Source organism: Ornithorhynchus anatinus, chromosome 3 (genome assembly GCF_004115215.2).
Source record: "Ornithorhynchus anatinus isolate Pmale09 chromosome 3, mOrnAna1.pri.v4, whole genome shotgun sequence".
Classification (NCBI taxonomy): domain Eukaryota; kingdom Metazoa; phylum Chordata; class Mammalia; order Monotremata; family Ornithorhynchidae; genus Ornithorhynchus; species Ornithorhynchus anatinus.
Window position 1 is genome coordinate 56386274 of NC_041730.1, and position 24409 is coordinate 56410682.

At 40.1% G+C, this 24409-nt stretch overlaps 1 protein-coding gene across 1 annotated transcript in view; it reads right to left on the reverse strand.

Moving 5' to 3' along the window:
- PIK3C3 (phosphatidylinositol 3-kinase catalytic subunit type 3) overlaps positions 1–24409 on the reverse strand; it is a 135729-nt gene that overhangs the window by 9386 nt on the left and 101934 nt on the right. Inside the window, exons 22-24 of the mRNA XM_029060555.2 lie at positions 17059–17227; positions 9347–9437; positions 3648–3773 (exon numbers count right to left, since the gene is read on the reverse strand). Of these exons, the coding sequence (XP_028916388.1) occupies positions 3648–3773; positions 9347–9437; positions 17059–17227 (386 nt within the window). The remainder of the gene's footprint in view (positions 1–3647; positions 3774–9346; positions 9438–17058; positions 17228–24409) is intronic.

Here is a 24409-nt window from a genome sequence, read left to right on the forward strand (position 1 = left end):
TGCCACCTAGCAGCTGTGTGACTTTGGAGAGGTCACTTAACTTTTCTGTGCCTCAATGACCTCATCTGTAAAATGGGGATTAAAAGCGTGAGCCCCACTTGGGACAACCTGATCACCTTGTATCTATCCCAGTGCTTAGAACAGTGCTTGGCACGTAGTAAGTGCTTAACAAATACCATCATTATTATTTTTATTATTATTCCTAAGTGCTTGGGAGAATACAATATAACAGAATTAGCAGACATGTTCTCTGCCTGCAATGGGCTAGAGGAGATGACAAAACAACTAAGAAAGTTAATTATCGTTGGGGCAAAATTATTCCTTGGGCAATTTTATGTTCATGTGCAGTGGCTTCAGACTAAACTGAAGTTCTTTAGCACTCAAGTGCTGTCTGCTCTACACAGTTGGGGTCCTGGCCTTGTCACCTAAGTCATACATGATGCTTTGAGCAGTTTCATTTCCATCACTTTTGGGCCACACAACATCAAGTAACAAAACAGAATCATAAATGATGAAAGCCTGGACCAAATATTGATGTTAAGCTCACCTTGACACAATTTCGCCAGAATGGGAATGTGAAGTAAATGAATGAGAATAGGCTACCTAAAAAACTGCTGCCTGGGGAACTTAAATAAGGTGACCAAAAGCAAGTAAGAGAGCAGAGATGTTTTAAGGATGAAGGTAAACTACATTTTGTCACAGCTGAAAGTTGGGAGATAACTATGATGAAAAGACTTTTGCTACAATAGATGTAGAAAGAGGGGTCTCTTTTTGATGAGAAGCTTTGAGAGGACTGCGAGACCAGGAGACAAAAGTTATAATGGTGCCAGATGCTGAAAATCACAAACATGAAAATGTGACAGTCATTTCAGTGTGATAGAAAAGTACTGAACTTTCCTGCTACTCAGAGGTGATTGACACCAGCACTTGCATCAGCTTTGAATAAAGAAATAGCACACAATAATAACAGCATGGCCTAGTGGCAAGACCATGAGCTTGGGAGTCAGAGGTCGTGGGTTCTAATCCCGACTCTGCCATTTATCAGCTGTGACTTTGGCCCAGTCACTTTACTTCTCTTTGCCTCAATTACCTCATCTGTAAAACGGGGATTAAGACTGTGAGCCCAACGTGGGACAATCTGATTACCTTGTATTTACCCTATCGCTTAGGACAGTGCTTGGCACATAGTAAGCACTTAACAAATACCATTATTATTATTATTACTAATAACAACAGTAATAATAACAATAATAGTATTTGTTAAGCACTTACTATTTATCAGGCACTGTTCTGGGATAGATAGAAGCTAATGAGCCATTTACACTCACACCCTCGGTGAACTCATTCGCTCTCACGGCTTTGACTACCATCTCTACACAGATGACACGCAGATCTACATCTCTGCCCCTGTCCTCTCCCCCTCCCTTCAGGCTCGCATCTCCTCCTGACTCCAGGATGTCTCCACCTAGATGTCGGCCCGCCACCTAAAACTCAACATGAGCAAGACTGAACTCCTCATCTTCCCTCCCAAGCCCGGTCCTCTCCCAGACTTCCCTATCACCGTGGATGGCACGACCATCCTTCCCGTCTCTGGGGCCCGCAATCTCCGTGTCATCCTTGACTCGTCTCTCTCGTTCACCCTACACATCCTATCCGTTACCAAGACCTGCCAGTTTCACCTCTACAATATCGCCAAGATCCGCCCTTTCCTCTCCACCCAAACGGCCACCTTACTGCTACGGGCTCTCATTATATTCCGGCTAGACTACTGTGTCAGCCTTTTCTCTGATCTCCCTTCCTCCTCTCTCGCCCCGCTCCAGTCTATTCTTCACTCCGCTGCCCGGCTCATCTTCCTGCAGAAACGATCTGGGCAGGTCACTCCCCTTCTTAAACAACTCCAGTGGTTGCCTATCAACCTCCGCTCCAAACAAAAACTCCTCACTCTAGGCTTCAAGGCTCTACATCACCTTGCCCCTTCCTACCTCTCCTCCCTTCTCTCTTTTTATCGCCCACCCCGCAAGCTCCGCTCCTCTGCCACCCACCTCCTCACCATCCCTCGGTCTCGCTTATCCCGCCGTCGACCCCTGGGCCACGTCCTCCCGCGGTCCTGGAGCGCCCTCCCTCCTCACCTCCGCCAAACTGATTCTCTTCCCCTCTTCAAAACCCTACTTAAAACTCACCTCCTCCAAGAGGCCTTCCCAGACTGAGCTCCTCTTCTCCCTCTACTCCTTCTACCACCCCCCTTCACCTCTCCGCAGCTTAACCTTCTTTTCCCCCCATTTCCCTCTGCTCCTCCCCCTCTCCCTTCCCATCCCCTCAGCACTGTACTCGTCCACTCAACTGTATATATTTTCATTACCCTATTTATTTTGTTAATGAAATGTACATCGCCTCGATTCTATTTAGTTGCCATTGTTTTTACGAGATGTTCTTCCCCTTGACTCTATTTATTGCCATTGTTCTTGTCTGTCCGTCTCCCCCGATTAGACTGTAAGCCCGTCAAACGGCAGGGACTGTCTCTATCTGTTGCCGACTTGTTCACTCCAAGCGCTTAGTACAGTGCTCTGCACATAGTAAGCACTCAATAAATACTATTGAAATAAATACTATTGAATAATGACATTGGACACAATCACTGTCTCACATGGGGCTTCACAGTTTGTCCCCATTTTACAGATGAGGCAACTGAGGTAAAGAGAAGTGAAGTGACTTGCTCAAGGTCACATAATCCAGGTCTGACTCCCAGGCCCATGGGCTATCCACTAGCCAAGATGATATCTTCTGCACTCTTAATCTACTTATTGGAATAATCACACACACATTCCATTTTTTGGCGGGGGATGCAGATGCAGCTTCTCAAAGAACTGCTTTTGCTAAAGCATCAGCTGTGTGACTGTGGGCAAGTCACTTAACTTCTCTGTGCCTCAGTTACCTCATCTGTAAAATGGGGATTAAGACTGTGAGCCCCACGAGGGACAACCTGATTCCCCTATGTCTACACCAGCGCTTAGAACAGTGCTCTGCACATAGTAAGCGCTTAACAAATACCAACATTATTATTAAAGCATTTATCTCTTACAATGTAAGCTCCTTTTGGGCAGGAAACATGTCTATCAATTCTGTCGTATGGTTCTCTCCCAAGTGCTTAGTACAGAGATCTGTACATAGTAAACACTCAACAGAATGCATTTTTTAATACACTGATTGCAGTGGGGCAAGAGAGCCATTCCCTTTCCAATTATCACATTCCCAAATGACAAGGCATCCCCTGTTGGCTAAGAGCAGGGAATGTCTATCAACTCTATTATATTGTACTCTCCCAAGCACTTAGTATAGTGCTTTACACACAATAAACACTCCATACAATTAAGATAATTTTCCACATGTTCAGAAAGAGCATGGGGAGCTCTGAGGGCTACAATATTTTTTTTTAATGGTACTATGTGTCAAACACTGTTCTAAGAGCTGGTGTGGACACAAGTGAATTAGGTTGGCCACAAAGTTTCAAATGTAAGGTTTCACCATTGCCCTCAACTAAGGCATGAGGGGGAAAACTATGACAACTGGTTGCTTTATTTTTGTGGGTTCAAAATATGGGATGAGCTATAGCCAAGTCCTGATGGTAACCACGCTGTGACGTGACATACCTGAGCGAATTTGTGAATCTGTTCCACCACTGCGGCAAAGAGAGCATGAACACTTTCATCAATCAGGCTCTGCATATAATGCACTGCCTCTTCATCAGACAAGTCCAAACGGAATTTATCTTGAACCTACAAAGTAGTTTGTTTTAAAAAAACAAAACAAAACATATTTTTACTGTGACAGAGTCAAACTCATGCCAGTACTGCAATAATATACAGCAAGTTATTTCCATGCTGAGGTAATGACCCATAACTCAAAAGAAGCAGAATTCTGAATGACTTATGAAAGTCATTTCTTTGAGTGTGAAATTTACTGTATGATAATAACACCCAATTTATTATACACTCTTTATACTACCTGGTGTATACAATTACTTTTCTGGTAGCTTTCATATTTATTGAAGTGAAAAACTTCCCCCAAACCAAAATTAAATTGTTAAGTCCTTCAGAGGAAAAAAAAAAAAGAGAGAGAAAGAGCCACAGGGGAAAAGGTCCAAAGGGTCTTTGATGTTTTTATTTGAATTGTGATTTTTAAATTTAAGACTGTGCTTTCTTAGAAGTCTAAATAAACATACTTTTTGAAACAAAAACTACATGCATGATACAAGTTATATAAATTACATAAATTACTCATATAATGAAAATATGGTCAGCTATGTTACTGTGTAACAAGAAAGGCTGACTATTTATAGGACTGGCAAAATTACAGGTTGGCTATACACTGAAGGACTAGTTCACATGAAAGGAAGGGAATTCTTAAAAAATATACTTTAATTTTTGTACCAGAAATAGTGTGAAATTATGTCAAGCTGACAATCTGAAAACCTGGGAAAATAAAATGAATCAAACCTTTGAAGTTAAGAAACAAAAAACAAATATCAAGGAAGTTTCTGATACACAGAAAGCTCAATTATAAGTCTTACAGTCTATATGATAAACAATTATACATTATTCATACTACTTATCTGTTACAAAGAGTACTTATGAGTGGAAACACTTTGTAAAAAATAAAAGATTATCTGTCCTTTTTCATAGTAGGGAGCAATGGTGAAGCTTTAATAATAATAATAATAATAATAATAATAATAATAATGTTGGTATTTGTTAAGCGCTTACTATGTGCCGAGCACTGTTCTAAGCTCTGGGGTAGACATAGGGGAATCAGGTTGTCCCACGTGGGGCTCACAGTCTTAATCCCCATTTTACAGATGAGGGAACTGAGGCACAGAGAAGTTAAGTGACTTGCCCACAGTCACACAGCCGACAAGTGGCAGAGCTGGGATTCGAACTCATGAGCCCTGACTCCAAAGCCCGTGCTATTTCCACTGAGCCACGCTCCCAGTTAAAAAAAAATAAAGTTTGGTTACAGATTATGATGTTGAACAGGTTTCAAAGTGTGTTGGAAAATCTCTCAGGCTGAGAAATTAACTTGGGCATATGATACTGGGATGTATTATGAGAAAAGTGACATGCGAGAAATGGAAAACAATCCTATTCTTGCCAATGATGGACACCTTGTGAGATTCTTAGGCCTCTCTATTTTTACACATGCGGAGAGGATGATAGGCAAGGGAAAGAGTCAAGGCAAGGGAAAGGGCTCAGAGAATGGGAGGCCTCGGTGCCCAACGAGGTGCCATTGGTGGAGACCTCAGGCACCAGAGAGGTGAACACAGGAGTGACAGAGCAGGCCCCTCTCGTTCACCAGTCTCAGGTCAGAGGGAAGGGAAACATTTAACTGGGGGGATTTTTGAGAATTTTTCCTCAGAGAGTTCTAGGAGGTCAGAGCTGAAGATGGGTGTCAACCGAGGTGGTGTTGAGCAGGGATGGAAATGCTTTGAAAGGGCAGACTTGTCAGAAGTGAGCTGGTCGACAACCCAGCTGTGGCGGGAGTACAGTGAGAAGTACTCTGGTGTACACTGGGGCTGTGCTCTGAGATGCGCTGGGACGGGGGAGGGAAGCACACCTGATGCCTAGGGTGTGCCCCATGCTAATCTCTCCACCACACGGCTTGCCTTTAGGGGAGTCTCCAGAGACGGAGACACCCACAGAATCAGCTCTGCAAGGGGAGGGCTTGGCTGAGAGCAGGGAGGCAGGGAAATGACTGCTGAGTCCAAGCAGAGCAGAGTCTCACAGTGCAAGGACGAGATGCAAAACCTGCCAGCAGCAAGGAGGAGTCTCAAGTGCGAGAGGGTTCCATCCCAGACCAGACCGGGAATTTGCCTTCACTTGCAGTAGGAGGTCTGCTCTCCCGAGGCTGGAGAAAGGGGGAGCTGTAGAACTGTAGGTGAAACCTCATCTTGTATCTATTCCTGTGCTTAGTAGAATGCTTGGGACATAGTAAGCACTAAATCTTAACCATCATTATAGAGAAGTACTGGCATAGTGGATGGAGCTTGGGCCTAGGGAGCTTCTGTTGGATGCAGAGGTGGATGGACAACCACTGGAAGTTTTCCTATACCTCAGAGCATCACAATGTCCTCACTTTGAGTGTCCTCCTCTGACAGTGCAGGGGTAGTCACTGAAAACAAGTGGTCAGACTTCTCTAGGCTTAATTCCATTCTTTTTGAGAAACAGAGAGTTATTTCAAATGTCTAAAACCAAATTTTCATGCTTAACTTCAAACATCTTCAAAATACTGCATTTTAAAGGGATTCATCAATACAAAAAGATACATTCATCAGTACAAAAAGAATTGAGGTTGATTCTTGAAATAATTTTATTTTGCATCTTTGAAATAATAGCACCTTTCATTAAAATGAATCAAGCCAAACAATCTGCATTCAAGCCTCCTAACTCAAAAGATTAGGCATCTCAGCTTTTTTTTTTTCATCTCCTTTTCCCCATACACAATTCTTAATGCTTTAATCACAAAGGTAATTACAACAAAAACAATTTTGATTTATCAGGTTATAAGGAAGAGTTTTAATTTAAACGTTATCCCCTTGCTGAGTTCACTTGATTTCTCTGGCTGCATTATAACAAACTGCCTCTTTACTGACTAAATATTTAAAGGAAAACATTTTTTTATAAAGGAAATGAGCAAAAATAAGCTTGAGTCTTTTACATGCGCTGAAAAAAGCGGGGTTTGAGTTCCCTACTATTATATGGCACAGTAATAAGAAAACAAATAACATCTATATCTTAACCTAAAAGTGATGGTTGGAATGGTTATTGACGTTATAGGCACTGAATGTAATTTAATTTTACAGGTCAGTCTAAAATGGATCTTTAGCTAATTTGGAGTTTCTTGAAATATATATAGATTTTTTTTGTTTAAAGCTTAGAAAAATCAATTCGGAGGCTGAAAACATCTACTTAATTCTCCTACAACAAGATACAGTATTATCTTGTTAAATGACTTTGAACAAACTTGACACTCAACAAAAAGGTTTAAAAAGTCTAGTTCCTGATTTAGTCAAATAAAAATGAATAAAAAGACAATCTAATAACCAGCTAGGCTCGGCATGGTCAATGCTTTAGTACATCGGAACAACTCCATCTTGGGCTGACTGTATAACATGGAATTATGTCCAAGACAGGGGACATGTTCTGAAATCAGTTTTGGGTAGTTTCAAAGACTCTCCCTAAAAATTCAGAACATGATGATCTTATATCTCGTCTAGTCTGAAGTTGTTTCAGACCATGAAGCAGCTTGGAACAAAGGTGTTGTAAAATAGAACAAAGTGTCAATTTTGGGGGCTTTCAAAATCTTTGATTCTTGCCAAGATACTGATCTCAACGTAACATACTTAAAAAAAAAATATGGGAAACTGCTTCTGTCACCTTGGATGCACACTATTGGATTATAAGAAAAATGACCTAATCAAAAATCTTTGAGCTGGAACCAGGTCACATCAAATGGGAGAAATGGATATTAAAATGTACAGAAAAATAATCTTTTTGTTAACGTCATCATCAATGGTATTTACTGAGTGCTTACTGTGTGAAGGGTACTGTACTAAGCACTGGGAAGAGTACAAAACAACAGAGTTGGTAGATATGTACTCTTCCCACAATGAGTTTAACGTGTAGAGGGGAAGACAGACATTACTCAATCACATTTACTGAGAGCTTAATGTGTGCAGAGAACTCTTTTGAGCATCCGGGAAAGTACATCATAAGAGTTGGTAGACAAATTTCCTGCCCATAAAAAATTAACTTTCTAGGGGATAATACAAATCTGATCAGAACAAATATCTGCTCTGCTAGTTTGGGTCTTTGGGAAACAATCTAGTGACTTAATGCTCATTATGGCCAGATTCTCAATTTAATAAACAATAATGTTCTACTTTCAATGAAGGTGAGCTATTTCCAGTTAGTTCTTTAAGGATCTCATTAACAGGTCTGGTTGCTTTGCTTTCTGATCCTATCTATCAGTCAATGGTATTTACTAATCCTTGGAGCCACATGGAAATATGTCTACCAACTCTGCTGCATTGTAATAATAATGATTAATAATACTTATGGTACTTGTTAAGCACTTACTATATGTCAAACATTGTTCCAAGCATTGTGGTAGATATAAGTTAATCAAGTTGGACAGAGTCCCTTGTCCCACATGGAGCTCACAGTCTAAGTAGGAGGGAGGAGGATTTGATCCCCATTTTACAGAACAGGTAATTGAGGTCTATGTTTTATTCTTTATCAAAGACTTTTCAAAAGCATTTGATATTTTTCAGGAGCTACTTCAGCCTGAAACAAACAAAAATAACTGTTTGGCCAGAGTAATATATGCATCATAAAGTATGAGGCAAGAAGGGGGCAGCAATCCATTGAGGATGAGAAATGGGATTTCCCCAACAGTTCCACAGATGGTGGCAAGAGCTAATTCGGAACAGGTACGCTCCAGCTAAATTGGCAGAAAAGACTGGGAGATTTGGCTTGACAAATACCATCAGAAGTCTCATAAGAGACTTCCAGGCAGGAATGAATAAAATCAAGTCAAGCAACAGTGAAGCCTTGACAGAGATGAATGGGAGGCAAATAAGAAGTAAGATAGACCCTGAAGGCAGTGGTTGAAAGAAGGATGGGGACTTCTGAAATCTGATGCTACAGCCGATCACGATGAAAGAAATTTGTATCAGCCAATTATACTTCCTGATGGATGAGCTTTAGTCATTGACAAAAATAAAATAATGATAAAAAACACAGCCTTCTGCATGTCAGAAGCCACTATTCTCCTGTTTGAGGAAATGTGGATATCTGCTTAAATGGCTTCAGAAAGTATTTATGGATTTTTCAATCAGAGCCCAGTTAATTAATAGCTGCCAAACATAGAATATTTTAAATAATGAATTATGCGTATCCTGAACTGAACAATGACACTCAATTTAAAGGACCAGCCTACTAATCCAAAAGCACGGGCATAGAAGCGTTCTTTCACGTGCACGCTAGTCCAAAGCATGCATAAACATGCACGCATACTGTGTGTGCATGTGAAATTTAAGTATTTAAGACCTAGAGAGTCACTAGTCATTCCTGTCTGTCCAAATAAAGAGGCATCTGAATAACTATCAGTGTCACAATAAAAACAAAGGATATTTTAAGCAAGAAGAAAGGCCTTGGATTTGGGCTACCAGAACAACTTTCTTCAGCCCCACCACCACCCTTCAGTTTTTTACTTTACCATGGGTAGTTTCTAAATGATTCTGTGTTTCCAGGAGATAGTCTATGCCTGTCCAGAAAAGGAATTTCAGAGTTACCTTTTTGACAGTCTTGTCTGGCTCAAGAGCAATATCTGGAATGTTGGCATCCACCATGAGAGAGAACAGATTCAAAATCAGGTTGGAATACCTAATGAGGAGAATGAAAAGGTGAGCGGTTATTTGTTATTTCTCCCTCACAGCACTGTCAACTTACAAAATTGGAACATGAGATAGTTATTTCCTTCAGGTAACAGCTGTTTTCACTCTAGGAGGCACCTTAGTCATTATATTAGGGGAAATGTACACCTATTGTGAATAACCAATCTGTAAATATTGTAAACACAGGAGTAAAAAAAACCCAAAAACCTAGCTCTGAAAAGTTTTTTAAAAATTTATCAACTGAAAATGGAAATGTACTCATTTCTTTTCTGCTAAGCTACTGACCAGGAAATAAAGGAGGCTATTAATTTGTCAAAGAACAGAATTTATCTACTCTTGACTATAGCCTTCCTGTTAGATTGTAAGCTCCTCAGGGAAGGGGTACAAATTTTAGTTCTTTTATAGTTCCCTAAAGAACCTAAATATGCTGCTCTGCACATGGTAGGTACACAATACTGCAACAATAAAAGATATTTTTATCACACCATTTAGATAGGAAACTAATGAAGAATTAGTTTCCAACAACTTGTCTACCTGGATATGATGGCAGAAGAAAAAAGTGTGTGCACATGGGTGGTGTCAATCAAAGCATGAGTCTTAAAATGGGAGATTCAAGAGCACCACTATTCTAATAAAGGAGAACTGACAGCCCTTAAGCCATGGGTTGAATAAACCTATTCAAATTATCTTTGTGAGTGAACAAAGTGAGGGTTTTCAAGGACTATTAAGGTCTCAGAGGTTTGCTAATTTCCTTCCTAGCTTCAGCTAGCAACTGTAATGTTCTAAGACACGAGTAAAAAAGTCCTTAGCTCAGAACAGGGAAGAGGAAAACGCAAAGTGAATATATTTTAATTCCAGGCATGAAGATTATTATATACATCATTGAACACGAAGCAGTATCTTAATGCATCTTTAGCATTAGAGGCCGCTGACATTTGATGGTCTGTGCCTAGACCCTTGTCTGAAAGGACCTAACTCCTTTATTACTTTAAGCTTGATGAGATGGTAGTTAGGAGCTCAGGCCTCAAATGCCTACTTAGCTGGCATTTTTTGTTTACAAACTAGGTAACATGGATTGGTGTCATTTTTTTTAAAGAATAATTCATTTAGATGAAGTGCTATAATGACAATGAAGAAACAAACATGGAGGCCCAAGGCAGAAATCAATCAATCATATTTATTGAGCACTCACTATGTGTACTAAGCACTTAGCATACAATACTCATGAATTCAATTGTATTTATTGAGTACGTACTGTGTGCAAAGCACTGTACTATGCACTTGGGAGAATATGATACAACAATGAACAGACACATTTCCTGCCCACAATGAGCTTACAGTCTAGAGAACGAGTTTACAATACAACAGAATTAGTAGACATGTTCCCTGTCCATAACGAGCTTACAGTTGAGGCATTAGCACTAAGAATGTCAGTGCTATTTAGAATGACAATGCTACCTGTAGATAGCAATGGCCAAATAAACCTTGAATTATATAATTTATCATAATTTTCAAAATTTTATATTACCTAGAAAAATCAATGCACTTAGCTGGATGGCTTTTCTTTTTTAACCTCCACTCGCAACCAGACCAATTTAGGAATGCTGACTCACAACAGAGACAGCATAACCTAACTGTTGGCTTTAGATTTGTAGTTATGAGCTTCTGAGTCTAGTTTTATATTTTACCTCTGACATTTTAAAATGGACAAATCACTTTAAGATATGGAAGAAAGCTAGAAAGATTACCATCCATTCTCCTTTTATATTATTATTATTACACTCTGTTGCGTTTTCAACAATTTCTAAACAGGTGTTGGCTTTATAAAAATGGTATATACTGACTGGATTCCTTACTACTACTATTAATAATGCTTATGGTACTTTTGCGCTTACTATGTGCCACACACTGTTCTAAGAGCTGGGGGAGACACAAGATAATTGGGTTGGACACAGTGCCTGTCCCACATGGAGCTGCCAGTCAAGGTAGAAAGAAATAGAATTTAAATCCTACAGATGAGTAAACTGATTCATAGGTGACTTGCCCATGGTCACACGGCATATATGTGCCAGGTCTGGTATTAGAAGCCAGATCTTCTATTAGGTCCATGCTTTTTCTACTACGCTACATTGCTTCTCCCTGAAATAATTTAGAGATTTTATTATTCTTAACTTAATTGGGTCTCCTGGGGAAAAAAAATATCTGCATATTTGAGAAGCAGCATGGTCTGGTGGATAGAGCACAGGCCTGTGAGTCAGAAGGACCTGGGTTCTAATCCTGGCTCTGTCACCTGTCTGCTATGTGAACTCGGGCAAGTCACTTCACTTCTCTGTGTCTCAGTTACCTCTACTGTAAAATGGGGATTAAAATTGTGAGCTCCATCTGGGACAGGGACTGTGTCCAACTTGATTTGCTAATATCCACCCCAGCAGTTTAGTACAGTGCCTGGCACATAGTAAGTGCTTAACACATATTATTGTTATTGTTCATAGAACTCAATATAAAATTTCAAATCACTCTATAAGCGTTTGTTCTTTTAACAAATCTTTTCCCTTTTCATTTGCAATTTCTCTGGACTGTAAACTTGTTGAAGGCAGGAAATATGTCCTATTCTGCCTTCGTTCTATTGTACTCTTCCAAGAACTAGTACAGTTCTCTGCACACACTAAATGCTCAATACATGCAATTGACTGACTTTCTCTACTCATTTCTGGGGACATTCCCTTCTTCTCTGCCTGAGTTCCCATCCCAGCCTTACACTCTGCTGATAATGGCTTCAGAGATTTCTAATAACCTTTAAATCTGCTTTTCTGGTCAGTATACTGGATGATTGCTCCATTTAATCTGGGCTTTCTTATTTTGGTTCACTGCCCCTGAATTTAATGCTTTTACATCCATCAGCATTAACCTGCTTTTCCCATTTACTGGTCGAGTCACCAATCCAAACCCCAGGGAATCTGCTGGTCACAATCTCCCTTATTACAGCCACAGTTTCTCTAACATTAGTGTAAAGTTATTAAACAAATGTGTTTTATAGTATAATCCCAATCACTGGAGCATACAAAAATAGAAAAAGCAAAACATAACAGAAATGGTGGCTTTCAAAGGACTTCACTCTCAATCAATCCTGCAGTGGTACTTATTGAGTGCTTACTGTGTGCAGATCACTGAACTATAAGAGCTTGGTAGAGTACAATACAACAGAGGTGGTAGACATGTTTCTTGCCCATTCATTCATTCAATTGTGTTTATTGAGTGCTTACTGTGTGCAAAACACTTTAAGTGCTTGGGAGAGTACACTATAATTACAAGCAGGTACATTCCCTGCCAACAAAAAGTTCACAATCTAGAAGGGCAAACAGACATTAATACAGATAAATAGAGGGGCTAGGAGTGGGGTGAGTAAAGAGAGCGTGTCAGGGCAAATCAGAAGGGAGTGGAGAAGAGGAAAATAAGGCTCAGTCAGGGAAGGTCTCTTGGAGGAGGTATGCTTTCAAGGAGTTGACTGTCTGGAGGGGGAGAAAGACATTAAAATAAATTACAGATATGTCCAGTAGTGCTGTAAGGCTGAGGCTGGGATTGAATATTACAGATATGTCCAGTAGTGCTGTATGGCTGAGGGTGGGATGAATATCAAGTGTTTAAAGTGCAGAGGTGACACAGAAGAGAGCGTGAGTAAGGGGAATATGGGTTTAATCAGGAAAGGCTTGGAGATGTGAGTTTAATAAGGCTTTGAGGGTGAGGAGAGTGACGGTTGGTCAAATGTGAAAGGGGAATGAGCTCCAGACAGAGGGCAGGACACAGGCGTGGGGCTCTCTGGTGAGACAGTTGGGATCGTTACAGGGAGTATACTGGTGCTAGAGGACCCAGGTTCACAGCACTCAGGGTAGGTTGCAGTAGGAAATTAGTGAGGGAAGGTAAGATGGGGTGAGCTGGTTGAGTGCTTTTAAAGTCAATAGTAAGGAGCTTTTCTTTGTTAAGGAGACGGGCGAGCAACCACTGGAGGTTCTTGAGGAGTGGGGAGACATAAACAACAATTCTTTAGAAAAAATGATCCGGGCAGCAGTGCAAAGTGGGGAGAGAACAGGGGGCAGGGAGGTCAGCCAGAAGGCTGATGCAGTAGTCAAGCGGGGGAGAGGATAAGTGCTTGGACTGACTGGTTGACTGGATCAACACGATAGCAATTTGGATGGGGAGGAAAGGGCGGATTTTAGAGATGCTGTGAAGGTAGAACTAACAGGATTTGGTAAGAGATTGAATACATGGGTTGAATGACAAAAATAAGTTGAAGATACTGCCAAGGTCACGGGCTTGAGAGACAGGGAGGATAGTGCCTCTGTGATTTACACAAAGCGGGTGCTCAATAAATACCCTTGAAAAACTGAATTCCAAAGCAAAGGAACTACTGTTCAATAACGTAATTTTTATTTGCTGAATTCTTAGAATCAATAAGCGGCTCTACCTTCATATTTTCCTTCTGCTCATTTGTTTATTAGATTATCATTTTAGGATTTTTTTGTCAAAAATAGTTTTCAAAATAACCACTATAGTTATAGTAATACAATATCCTAATTATCTTCGTCAAATGAAGAGATATATTTATAATGGGGCCACTTTCAACGAAGATTGCAAACTGTATTTTTAAGAAGTTAAACACAACGTCTGTGGATGTAATTTTGTGGAGGGTTTAATGAGGGTTCTGTGTATCCCTGCTTTGATGTGGTCTTGGCAGCATACCTCTTCCTGACTTAATCTAATAGCCTCTTCGCTACCCTAACCTTCTTTGACCTCTTGGACACCATGAAACACTCCCTCCTTTGGGAAACTTTATTTAATCTTAGTTTCACCCACAAGAGACTCTCCTAGTTCTCCTCATTACTCTGGCTGATCATTCACTTTCAGCTACCATCTTGCACAGGTAAAACCCAAACATATCTCACTTACCCCCACCTGTAATCTCATATTTACACTTGTCTGTAACCCTTTTCTCATAAGACCAATCATGCAGTACTAAGAGTATTTAAGCTCCTACTGTGTGCAGAGCACTGTACGAAGGGCTGGGAGAGAACATACAGGTGGCTTTCTTTAGCCGATGCTTCCATAAGAAAGCAGTGCAACCACAGCATGAGACCTGAACTCATATCGACTGACTTAGAGGCACGAGTCATTTCTTTAGAGAATTCAAAACTCCAAAGCCATTTTGACTAAGAGTTAGTATCAAGACTTCTCAGATGAATCTCTTCATGATTACTCTCTGGAGTGAAGGGAGTTAACTTTGACTCCCGATTAATAACTTGTCTTTGTTTTCTCATTCTGGTGAATTGCGGCTAATCCATTATCAATGACAGTTTATAAGGCACAGCTATTTTTTTCTTCTTTCAATAAGTCAAAGAGCCTTTTACATTTCTCGAGCTATCATTTCATATTATCTTGTCTGGCTCCCTTCTAAGATCACCACTGTTCGATATATTTTTTCTTCAGGCTTTGACTGTTTCATATTAAAGGATCCAGATATTAAAGTGGAACTCTCATATATCCGTGAAAGCACTTCTGCATCACTTGGCAAACCAAAAGAGCGTTGATTCGCACATCATTTTCTTGGCAGCTCTTTAACACAAAACAGGGCCATCCTGCCACCTTACGGACAAACAAGGCAACAGTTTCTAAAATGGAGTTTTTAAGAAGATGATAAATCAGGCCAGTGAAGAGTATTAGAAGCACCTCGCCAGCCCTGGCCGCTCTCTTTCTCTGCAGTCTCACATTTCCTCCTGCCTTCAGGACATTTCTACCTGGATGTCACATTGACACCTCAAATTAAACATCTCCAAAACATGACTCCTCACCATCCCACTCAAATTCTGCCTTCCCCATTACTGAAGACATCATCATTGCCCAAACCTGTAACTTTGGGATTAGCCGGTACTCGTTTCTCTCACTCAGCCTGCATATTTAATCTTTCAACACATCCTATCGGCTCTAACTTCACAACACTGCCAAAATGTACCCTTTCCTTTCCTTCCAATCTGTTACTATGCTAATGATCCAAGCATTTATCCTAGCCAGTCTTCATTACTGCATCAGTCTCCATGCTAACCTCCCTTTCATTTAATCACATTTACTGAGTGCTTACTGTGTGCAGAGGACTGTACTAAGCGCTTGGGAAAGTACAATACAGACTTCCTGACTCCAGTTTCTCCCCTCTCCAGTCCACACTTCACTACGCTACCCTGATCATTTTTATAAAATACATTCAGTTGACATCTCCCCACTCCTCAACTTCACTGGTTGTCTATCTACCTCTGTATTAAACACAAGCTCCTTACCATATGCATCAAAGCAACTAGCTCGCCCTCTCTTTCTGAATCTCGCCTATTTTCTACTACATCCCAATCAGCACACTTCATTACTCTAACACCAACTTCCAATATTTCAACCTTGCCTTTCTCACTGCCAACCCTTTGCCCACCTTCTCCCTCTGTCCTTGAACCCCCCACCCAATCCTGACATATCCAACAGACCACCACTTTCCCACCTTCAAATCCTTACTGAAAAATCACATCTCCTTCAAGAGATTCCTTCCCGGAGTAAGCCCCCTTTTCCCCATTCCCTTTCCCCTCTGTGTCACCTAGGCAAACGGATAAGTTCTATTTAAGCATCTGAAATTCATCCCACTCTCGGCTCCACAGCACTTACATACAGATCCATTATTTATATTATTCTCAGCCTTCCCCACTGCATTACAAGTCCCTTGTGGGCAGGGGACATGTCTACCAACTCTTTTGAATTGGACTCTTCCAAGCATTTAGTACAGTGATCTACACCCAGTAAGCACTCAGTAAACCCCACTGATTGATTTCACTACAGAGCAGATAGACAAATCTCTCACTCTGCTCCATCTAGGATCCCAAGAGATGCTTCAAAGAAGGTACCAAGTCCATGGGGGGAAAATAAACTCTATTTCACCTATGGCTATTTGGCTGCTACTACTGCCACCACTGGCAGATAGAGTCTACTGAGGGTGGGGATCGTCTACATTATAGACTGCCTTATTAGGATCAGGACTAATATAATTCATTTTACCCATGCAATTAACCCTATAATTAATCTTAATTAAATAACTTGAAAGAGAAGCACGGGGTTCCACAGTCCTGTTCTCTCTGATTAATCTTCCAAGTCATGTCTTTTATTCAATAAAATGCTGCTGTTTTTTTCTGACTCTGATGTTTGGAATGTTTCTGATTTTCTGATGCTTAGTCAGTGTATTAAAAGTCAGTTGTGAATAATCAATCTTAGGAAGACATGAGGTTCAGTGACTGGATAAAGAAGTGATGGTGAAAGAGAAACCAACGGCTCTTTCGACCAAATGACTGATGAGATGTTAAAATGGCAGAAAAAACCATGCATCATATTTTCTTTTCCAAAGGCCTATCTCATCAGGTTAATAATGCAGACACTGAGCAGATATTAAAAGAGTATTGCACTAGTGTCTTCTAGAAACAGAAGCAAAGTTGGGGTGCTGGTGGACTGAATATTGTTCATTAAGGACCTCCCGGCCACATGGAATTTTGGGGGATCAAAAGGAAAGGGATCAGAACTACGGCTCATCTTACCTGCGAAGGTGCAGAAAAGCTGTGTAACACTGTTTCCGGAATTCTTGATACTGCTCACTCTGAGTTCCTCCCATTCCTTCCACCATTTCTTTATTCAGCTTCATTGGAGGCGGAAGAGGTTTTGGGTCCCGACCCAGAATATATCCAAAATCTATATGGAAAAGTTTACCTAGGATTGAAGAAAATGCAGATGCAACTCTTGGGGGCTCTTTTACAAATCATTCTGTTGAAAAAATGTATTTGAATACAACTATAAAAACTTTCTTTCATGAAGCATGTCCTTCATGCATAAAAATCCTTCATTGTAGGCTAAGAAGAAACAACTCTCTAAAGCTGTTTGGAAATGTTTTATTACTCAGTACTGCTTTTACTAGAGGAACAATTTCATGTAGAAAGTGATCTATGTTCCCAATGACCCGGTTTTCCACTTCTAAAATGTTTTCAAATAGATTAAATCAAGAGTTTGACAGCAGTCTTTTGTTTGTTTCTGTTGAGACATACAATGAATTTCCCAAATTCCTCTCCCAAAGGCTGATTTAAAATGAAGTTGATCATAGTTAATAAAGATATGCTAAGGCTGGGTTTAAGGAAGTCGGGTCCGAGAAAGGTGAGGCAGGAGAATGGCAGGATCAGAAGAGAGTGGTGTTGGAAGAGATGAGGATGACAGGCAAGACTGGAAGGGGAGAGCTTGAGAAGAACAAAAAAGCGAAGAAAAAGATGTATCGTTTGTGTATGTGTGTATGTGTGTTGGGGGGGGGGGTGGCAGGGGAGGGAGTGAGGGAGAGGCGAAGAGAAAGACAGATGAGCAGAGGAAAGAAGGAAAAGATAGGAAGATAGACATACAATGAAGGGGAGAAGGAGAGATGGGGGTGGGGAAGGAAAAAAGGGAAGGAGGGTTTAGAAGGTCAGGCTGAAAAGGAGGGGACAAGGATGGAATCACTATTTTAAATGACTCATGCTTGGACTAGACCCAATGCTTCTAAGAGGGAACCCAAGGCCCACCCCTCCCCTCCACTTTTGTCCACCTCACGGCATGTTTTCCTGGAATTCTGAAGTCTGCAGTGCATCATTGCCTGCTAGCTCAGAGTGCAAAATTCCCATCACAGTCAACTTTCTTGTAATAGAGACACAAAGAGCAGGATTACCACTTTATTAAAAGACATAAAAAAATGAGTTTTTGATAATGGCACCACTATTAAGCTTTTCAAGTTCAAAAGCCTGTGTTTGCAAAGAGGCTATTAATGTTTTAGGAAAATTCATTCTCATGCACACCAAAGGGAACGACTTTTTTAAAGTTAATTTCTTTAAGTATAGTTTCTTTACTATACTTCATAAAATTACAAAACATGTGTAATTAAGAAGTTTGAGGGGCTCATGCCTATTCAACTCTACCACCTTGAAGAGTCAAGTGCAAATGGACCATAAAGGAGCAACTCTGCCAATCATAATTAAATCCTCTTGTATCCGACTTGCAGTATAGAGGGAATAATACATGCTAATTAAAATTTTACATTCTTTGCATAAGTGACATGGGGATCTTTCTAAAACAGTTCAAAATAGCACAGCACAGTTAGGTTACTTCTAGCTGTGATAGGTAACTAGGAGTACAAGAACTAATGAACATGGAGGCTTTGATCATTTGGTTTCATTGATGCACTGTTACAAACATGACAATGTCTTAAAAACAACTCCAAATTTCAAAGCTCTTTCTCACTATATTTTTCATTGAAAATTCTGTCACATTTTACTTTGAAGTAATTGATGGGCTATGACATACTTAGGTTAGAAATATTTTTAAAATCCAGTTAGAATCCCATCACGATTGAATAAATACCCCAAATTGTAAATGCTTCTATTTACACTGCTGGAATAGTTAGTATTGTTTATCAAAACATAACATGTAGAAAAAAATCCATAAGACTCAAGTACAAATCACAATTCTTACTGCAAAACCATACACCATTAAATCATAAATACATAAAGCATTGTGAAATAGAGGACCTAAATTCTAATTCCAACTCTGCCACTTGTATGCCGTGTGACCTTGGGTAAGTCACAACTTCTCAGTGCCTTAGTTAACTCACCTGTAAAGTGGAGATTCATTCATTCATTCATGCAATCAGATTTATTGAGTGCTTACTGTGTGCAAAGCACTGTACTAGGCACTTGTACAATTCTGCATAAAATAGAGACAATCCCTGCCCACAATGGGCTCACAGTCTAGAAGGGGGAGATGAACATCAAAACAAGTAAACAGGCATCAGCAGCATCAATATAAATAGAATTATAGATATATACCCATCATTAATAGAAATAAATAGAACTATATGTACATATATAAACAAGTGCTGTGGGGTGGGGGTGGGGGTAGAGCAAAGGGAGGGAGTCGGGGTAATGTGGAGGGGAGGAGGAGCAGAGGAAAAGGAGGGTTTAGTCTGTGAAGGCGTCTTGGAGGAGATATGAGACAGGGACAGTGTCCAACCTGATTATCTTCCTTGTAGCCCAGGGCTTAGTATAGTGCCTGGCACATAATAAATGCTTAACAAATACCAATAAAATAAGCGGCCATCCAAAACACACTGGCTTTCTACTTAACAGGACAACTGGCTTCAAACATGGCTGGAGGCAAGACTCAAATTCTAGGATGACTAAAAGATCTGGGAATACAGACACAAAATATATGCTCATTTACAGAGATTTAAAACTAAGATTTCTAGGAAGAACTTGGAACAGTTAAATGCAGTCCATTACTGAGGGTTGCAGCATTTAATTGGGGTGAAATACGGTTCAAAGAGTCAGAGAATATACTGCCCAAAATAGGAAAAAAAATGTATTTCATTGATGTAGGCATTTAAAAATCATGCTGAGTAGCACAATTTTCAAACTACCCTGTGACTTGAGGTTGGCTGAGGCATGGTCACAGACTAGGTAGTGGGGATGATATAGAGATAATGGGTGGTGGGTTGTTTTTTTTTTCATTTTAAAGGTATTTGTTAAGTGCTTTCTATGTGCTAGACACTGTCCCAAGTGCTGGGATAGACATAAGATAATCGGGCTGGAGACAATCCCTGTCTCACATATGGGTCACAGTCTTAATCCCCATTTCACAGATGAGGTAAATGAATCACAGAGAAGATAAGCGACTTGCCCAAGGTCACATAGCAGAACAGCATAGCAGGTTAGAACTCAGGTCATTCATTCATATTTACTGAGCACTTACTCTGTGCCGAGCACTGTACCAAGCACTTGGCAGAGTATCATGTAACAATAAGCAGCCACACTCCCTGCCCTCTAGACCTATGCTGTAGCCACTAGGCCACACTGCTTCTCATTATTGATGGGTTTAAGAAATTACAGAAAAGGAAACTAAGGCACAGGGAAGACTTGTTGAGGGTCGCATAGCAAGCCAGTGGTGGAGCTGGGATTAGGACCCAGGTCCTCAGGCTCCTAGGTCTGTGCTCTTTCCACTAGACTGCGTTACCTTGTCTTCTCAAAGGTGATGCTCCTAGCATTGTATGCAATCTTTTTTTTTTTTGTCATGAGGGTGACAAATTTTACTATTCTGCATATTACCTGGAACATAATCAAATTTGCCTTGCTGGACCCTGGCCTGGGAGACGGTTTAATGTAATATTATAGCTCATCTATTTTGTAAACATTCACAAGCTATAACACTTCCCAGGACAGAAACAACAACTATTTTTCATAATCGTGGTTGCTTGAAGATGAAAAGCAATTTGTGGGATCACTGCTTTTTAATTTTTTTTTTCCTGAGAATTAAGTTACGTGAGGATATTTTTTTCCATTTTTCTTTTCTCAAAATGAAGGTGGCTTCTGATAAAGTTGAATATAAGTGAATTGTTGCCTTATTGACTGAATATGTGCTTCGGGGAGCATTCTGGGAGAAGACTTCTCAAGAAGTGCAGTAGTGATCGGACAACTCACAACCAGACCCCATCACTGAGCTGTAAGCTCATTGTGGGTACGGAAGGTGTCTGTTATAGGGTACTCTCCCAAGTGCTTAGTACAGTGCTCTGCACACAGTAAGCACTCGATAAATATGACTGACTGATTGATTGACACTGACACCTGTTAAATGCTTTATAATTTTATTCTTCCCTTCACACTGAATATGTTTTTGTTTTATTTCCCAAAACTCATTTGGGAAGGCAACTGCAATTTCTAGTTGTGCAACTGACAAACTAAAATTTGACAACATTTACACACTTCACTCCCAGAAAAAATTAGCAGAGTGCTGGATCATTTTTCTAAAGCAACATACTGTACACATCTATCCACTCCGCAAAAATCTCAAATGACTGCCCATTTCTCTACATCAAGTAGAAAATCCTGACACAATATTGTTCCTAAGGCACTCAGAACAGCCCCTTCCCTCCTACTTAACCATTTTTGTCTCTCACAACACTCTAGCTCATATATTCCATTTCCCTAAAGTCAACCTGCACAACTTCATGCATATCTCTACATGTCTGATACCAAGTTCTAACTCTTCTTCCTGCCTAAAACTCCCTCCCTCTTCAAATGTTCCAGATTATATCAATCCTCATTTTAAAAACCCTCCTAAAATCTTATCTCTTCCTAGAAGTCTTCCCTTTATGGTTGTCTTTTCTCTTTAGGTTACATCTTCCCAACTACCAAATCAGTGCTTGGAGTTGTTTATTCACAACCATCCATAGCATGTTTGCATATATCATTTTATAAATCCTATTACTTATACACAAATGGTTATATATAATCCCCTTTCTTCCTGATTTTAGCTTCACCCCTACTAGTTTGTTGAACTCCTTGAAGGAAGGAATTTTGCTTATTAATTTATACTATATTGCATGCCCTTGAGCACTCAGTACAGTGCCCTACACAAAGACACAATAAATTATACTGATGAATTTAAATATAACATAGATAGCTGTTTTAAGTTCAGAATATGGCAAGAGTTCAACCATATTCTGCAATACATTTTTCAGGTGGGATTCCTCCTGCCTTCAGGCCATCTCTACTTGGATGTCCTGCCAACAATTCAAACTTAATACAACCAAAACAGAACTCTTCATATTCCCACCTGAAACTCTGCTTTCCTCCTGGCTTATTCACCGCTGTGTTGACACCACCGCCACCCTCTCTGTCTTACAAATCCACAACCTCAGCATTAGCCTTTCCTCATCTCCCTCTTTCATTTCACATGTTTAGACAGTCACCACATCCTATGAATTAGTGGACTAGTGCATAGAACATGGACCTGGGAGTCAGAGGACCTAATCCTGGCTCCACCACTTGTCTGCTGTGTGATCTTGCACAAATCACTTAACTTCTCAGTCAATTGTATTTATTGAGCACTTACTGTGTGCAGAATACTGTACTAAGTGCTGGGGAGAGTACAACAAGAAACAGACACATTCCCCTCCCACAAAGAGCTAGTCTAGAGGGAGCTTACAGTCCAGAGGAACAGTCTGTGTCATAGTTACCTCATAAGACTGTAAGCTGATCACCTGATCTGTTTGTATTTACCCCAGACTTAGCACAGTGTCTAGCACATAAGCAATTCACAAATACCATTAAAAAACAAAAATGAAAACAAAAAAACCTCTAAAATCCATTCCATTTCTCTCCATCCAAACTGCTACACCACTGGTACAAGTCATATTAGCTTGCCTCAACTATTGCATCAACCTCCTCGCTGACCTCCCTGTCTCTCTCCTCTTCAGTCCACTAATACTACTAAGGTGTTTCTTGTTTGTAGTTTGTTAGACTCTCAAGTGACATGACAAAACAGGAAAATCAAAACCTGCTAAAAATCAGAGCTGGAAAATCTTGAAGTTTTCTGGTTTGGGGAGGGGGGAGGAAACAGAAGGATGGGGAGGGAAAGTTCTATTGTGTAACAGGGGATGTCAGGGTTTCTATGAAATGCAACACCATCTGTAAATGCTTAAATGTGAAATTCCTGGATGTTAGAGATCTCAGCCAGGAAGAAGTTTAATCTAGACAGTAATGATCGAGTTTAGCAATCCCATCAATTCTGTTGCCAATTTGTACATTCCAAGCGCTTAGTACAGTGCTCTGCACATAGTAAGTGCTCAATAAATACTACTGAATGAATCAATTTACATGGACAAGCAATTCCTTGGAATCTCAGTGCTACTAAAACTCTTTTTTTGCCCCCAATCACAAGACTACAAAAGTGTAGTCTCATATTTACCACTTCTTAAAGCTACTTAATCCCGAGGCCAAAGCAAGATTTCAGGTTATAACAGAAAATTACCACAAACAAATGAAACACTAGCCAATTCCTGTAATACTACTTCCCTCCTGCCAATTCATAGTTGCTTTCTCCAATAGAGCATTCAGTTGTCCCATCTAATTTCAATTTACAGGTCTTTCAATATGTCCTTGTAAAGATTAGATTTCAGGGAGTTGAGATTTCAGTAAAGAAAGGTGACATTCAATCTATATTTTCAAAATCTCTTGGACTTTCTAAATGGCTTATTTCATGTATCAAGTGTCAAAAGGAGAGTTCTATTAAAAATAAATGTTGAAAAACCATAGCAGTAGGATAATTTCACCTAATCTTGTCAATATGGGCCCCCAGTTTCACTAAATTATGTCTCCTGCAAAACCAAGAAGGCAGGAGATTTCACACCAGGAATTTCAGAAATGGAAACTTTCCTTAAAAAACCACACGTTCCCCCTCATCAGTTATAATTTTCATTTACTCAGCTATGGGACATTCCCCCATTTTGCATTCTTTATGCTGATCTTTTTCTCCTCTCTTTTCCAAGGTTCTCATGGTAAAAATGACTTACATTACTTCCTTCATAGTTCCTTTTATGAAATTTCTCTTCCTTCTGCAATTTCAATAACTCAAAAAAGTACTTAAGTCCAATATAAAACATTTAGAAAGTTGTCCCTGGCAAATATGAGAAGCAGCATGGCCTACTGGAAAGAACACTGGTGTGGGAGTCAAAAGACCTGGGTTCTACTCCCAGGTCTGCCACCTATCTACTGTGTGGCCTTGGGTAGGTTACTTAACTTCTCTGTGCCTCAGTTACCTCATCTGTAAAATGGGGATTAAGTCTGTGAACCCCACGTGGGACTTGGACTGTGTCCTACCTGATCAGCTTGTATCCACCTAATGCTCATTACTGTATCTGGCATATAGTAAGCCCTTTACGAATACCACAAACACATAAATGCATAAAAACAATTTCTGGAGATACCATTAAATTTCAACAAAAAACATTTCTGGGTACTATTCTCCTAGTTATTGGCTCAAAGAAACAGGCTGCTGTAGCATTATCTACCTCTTTGTTTAGATGCATGACCTGTGACCATGAAT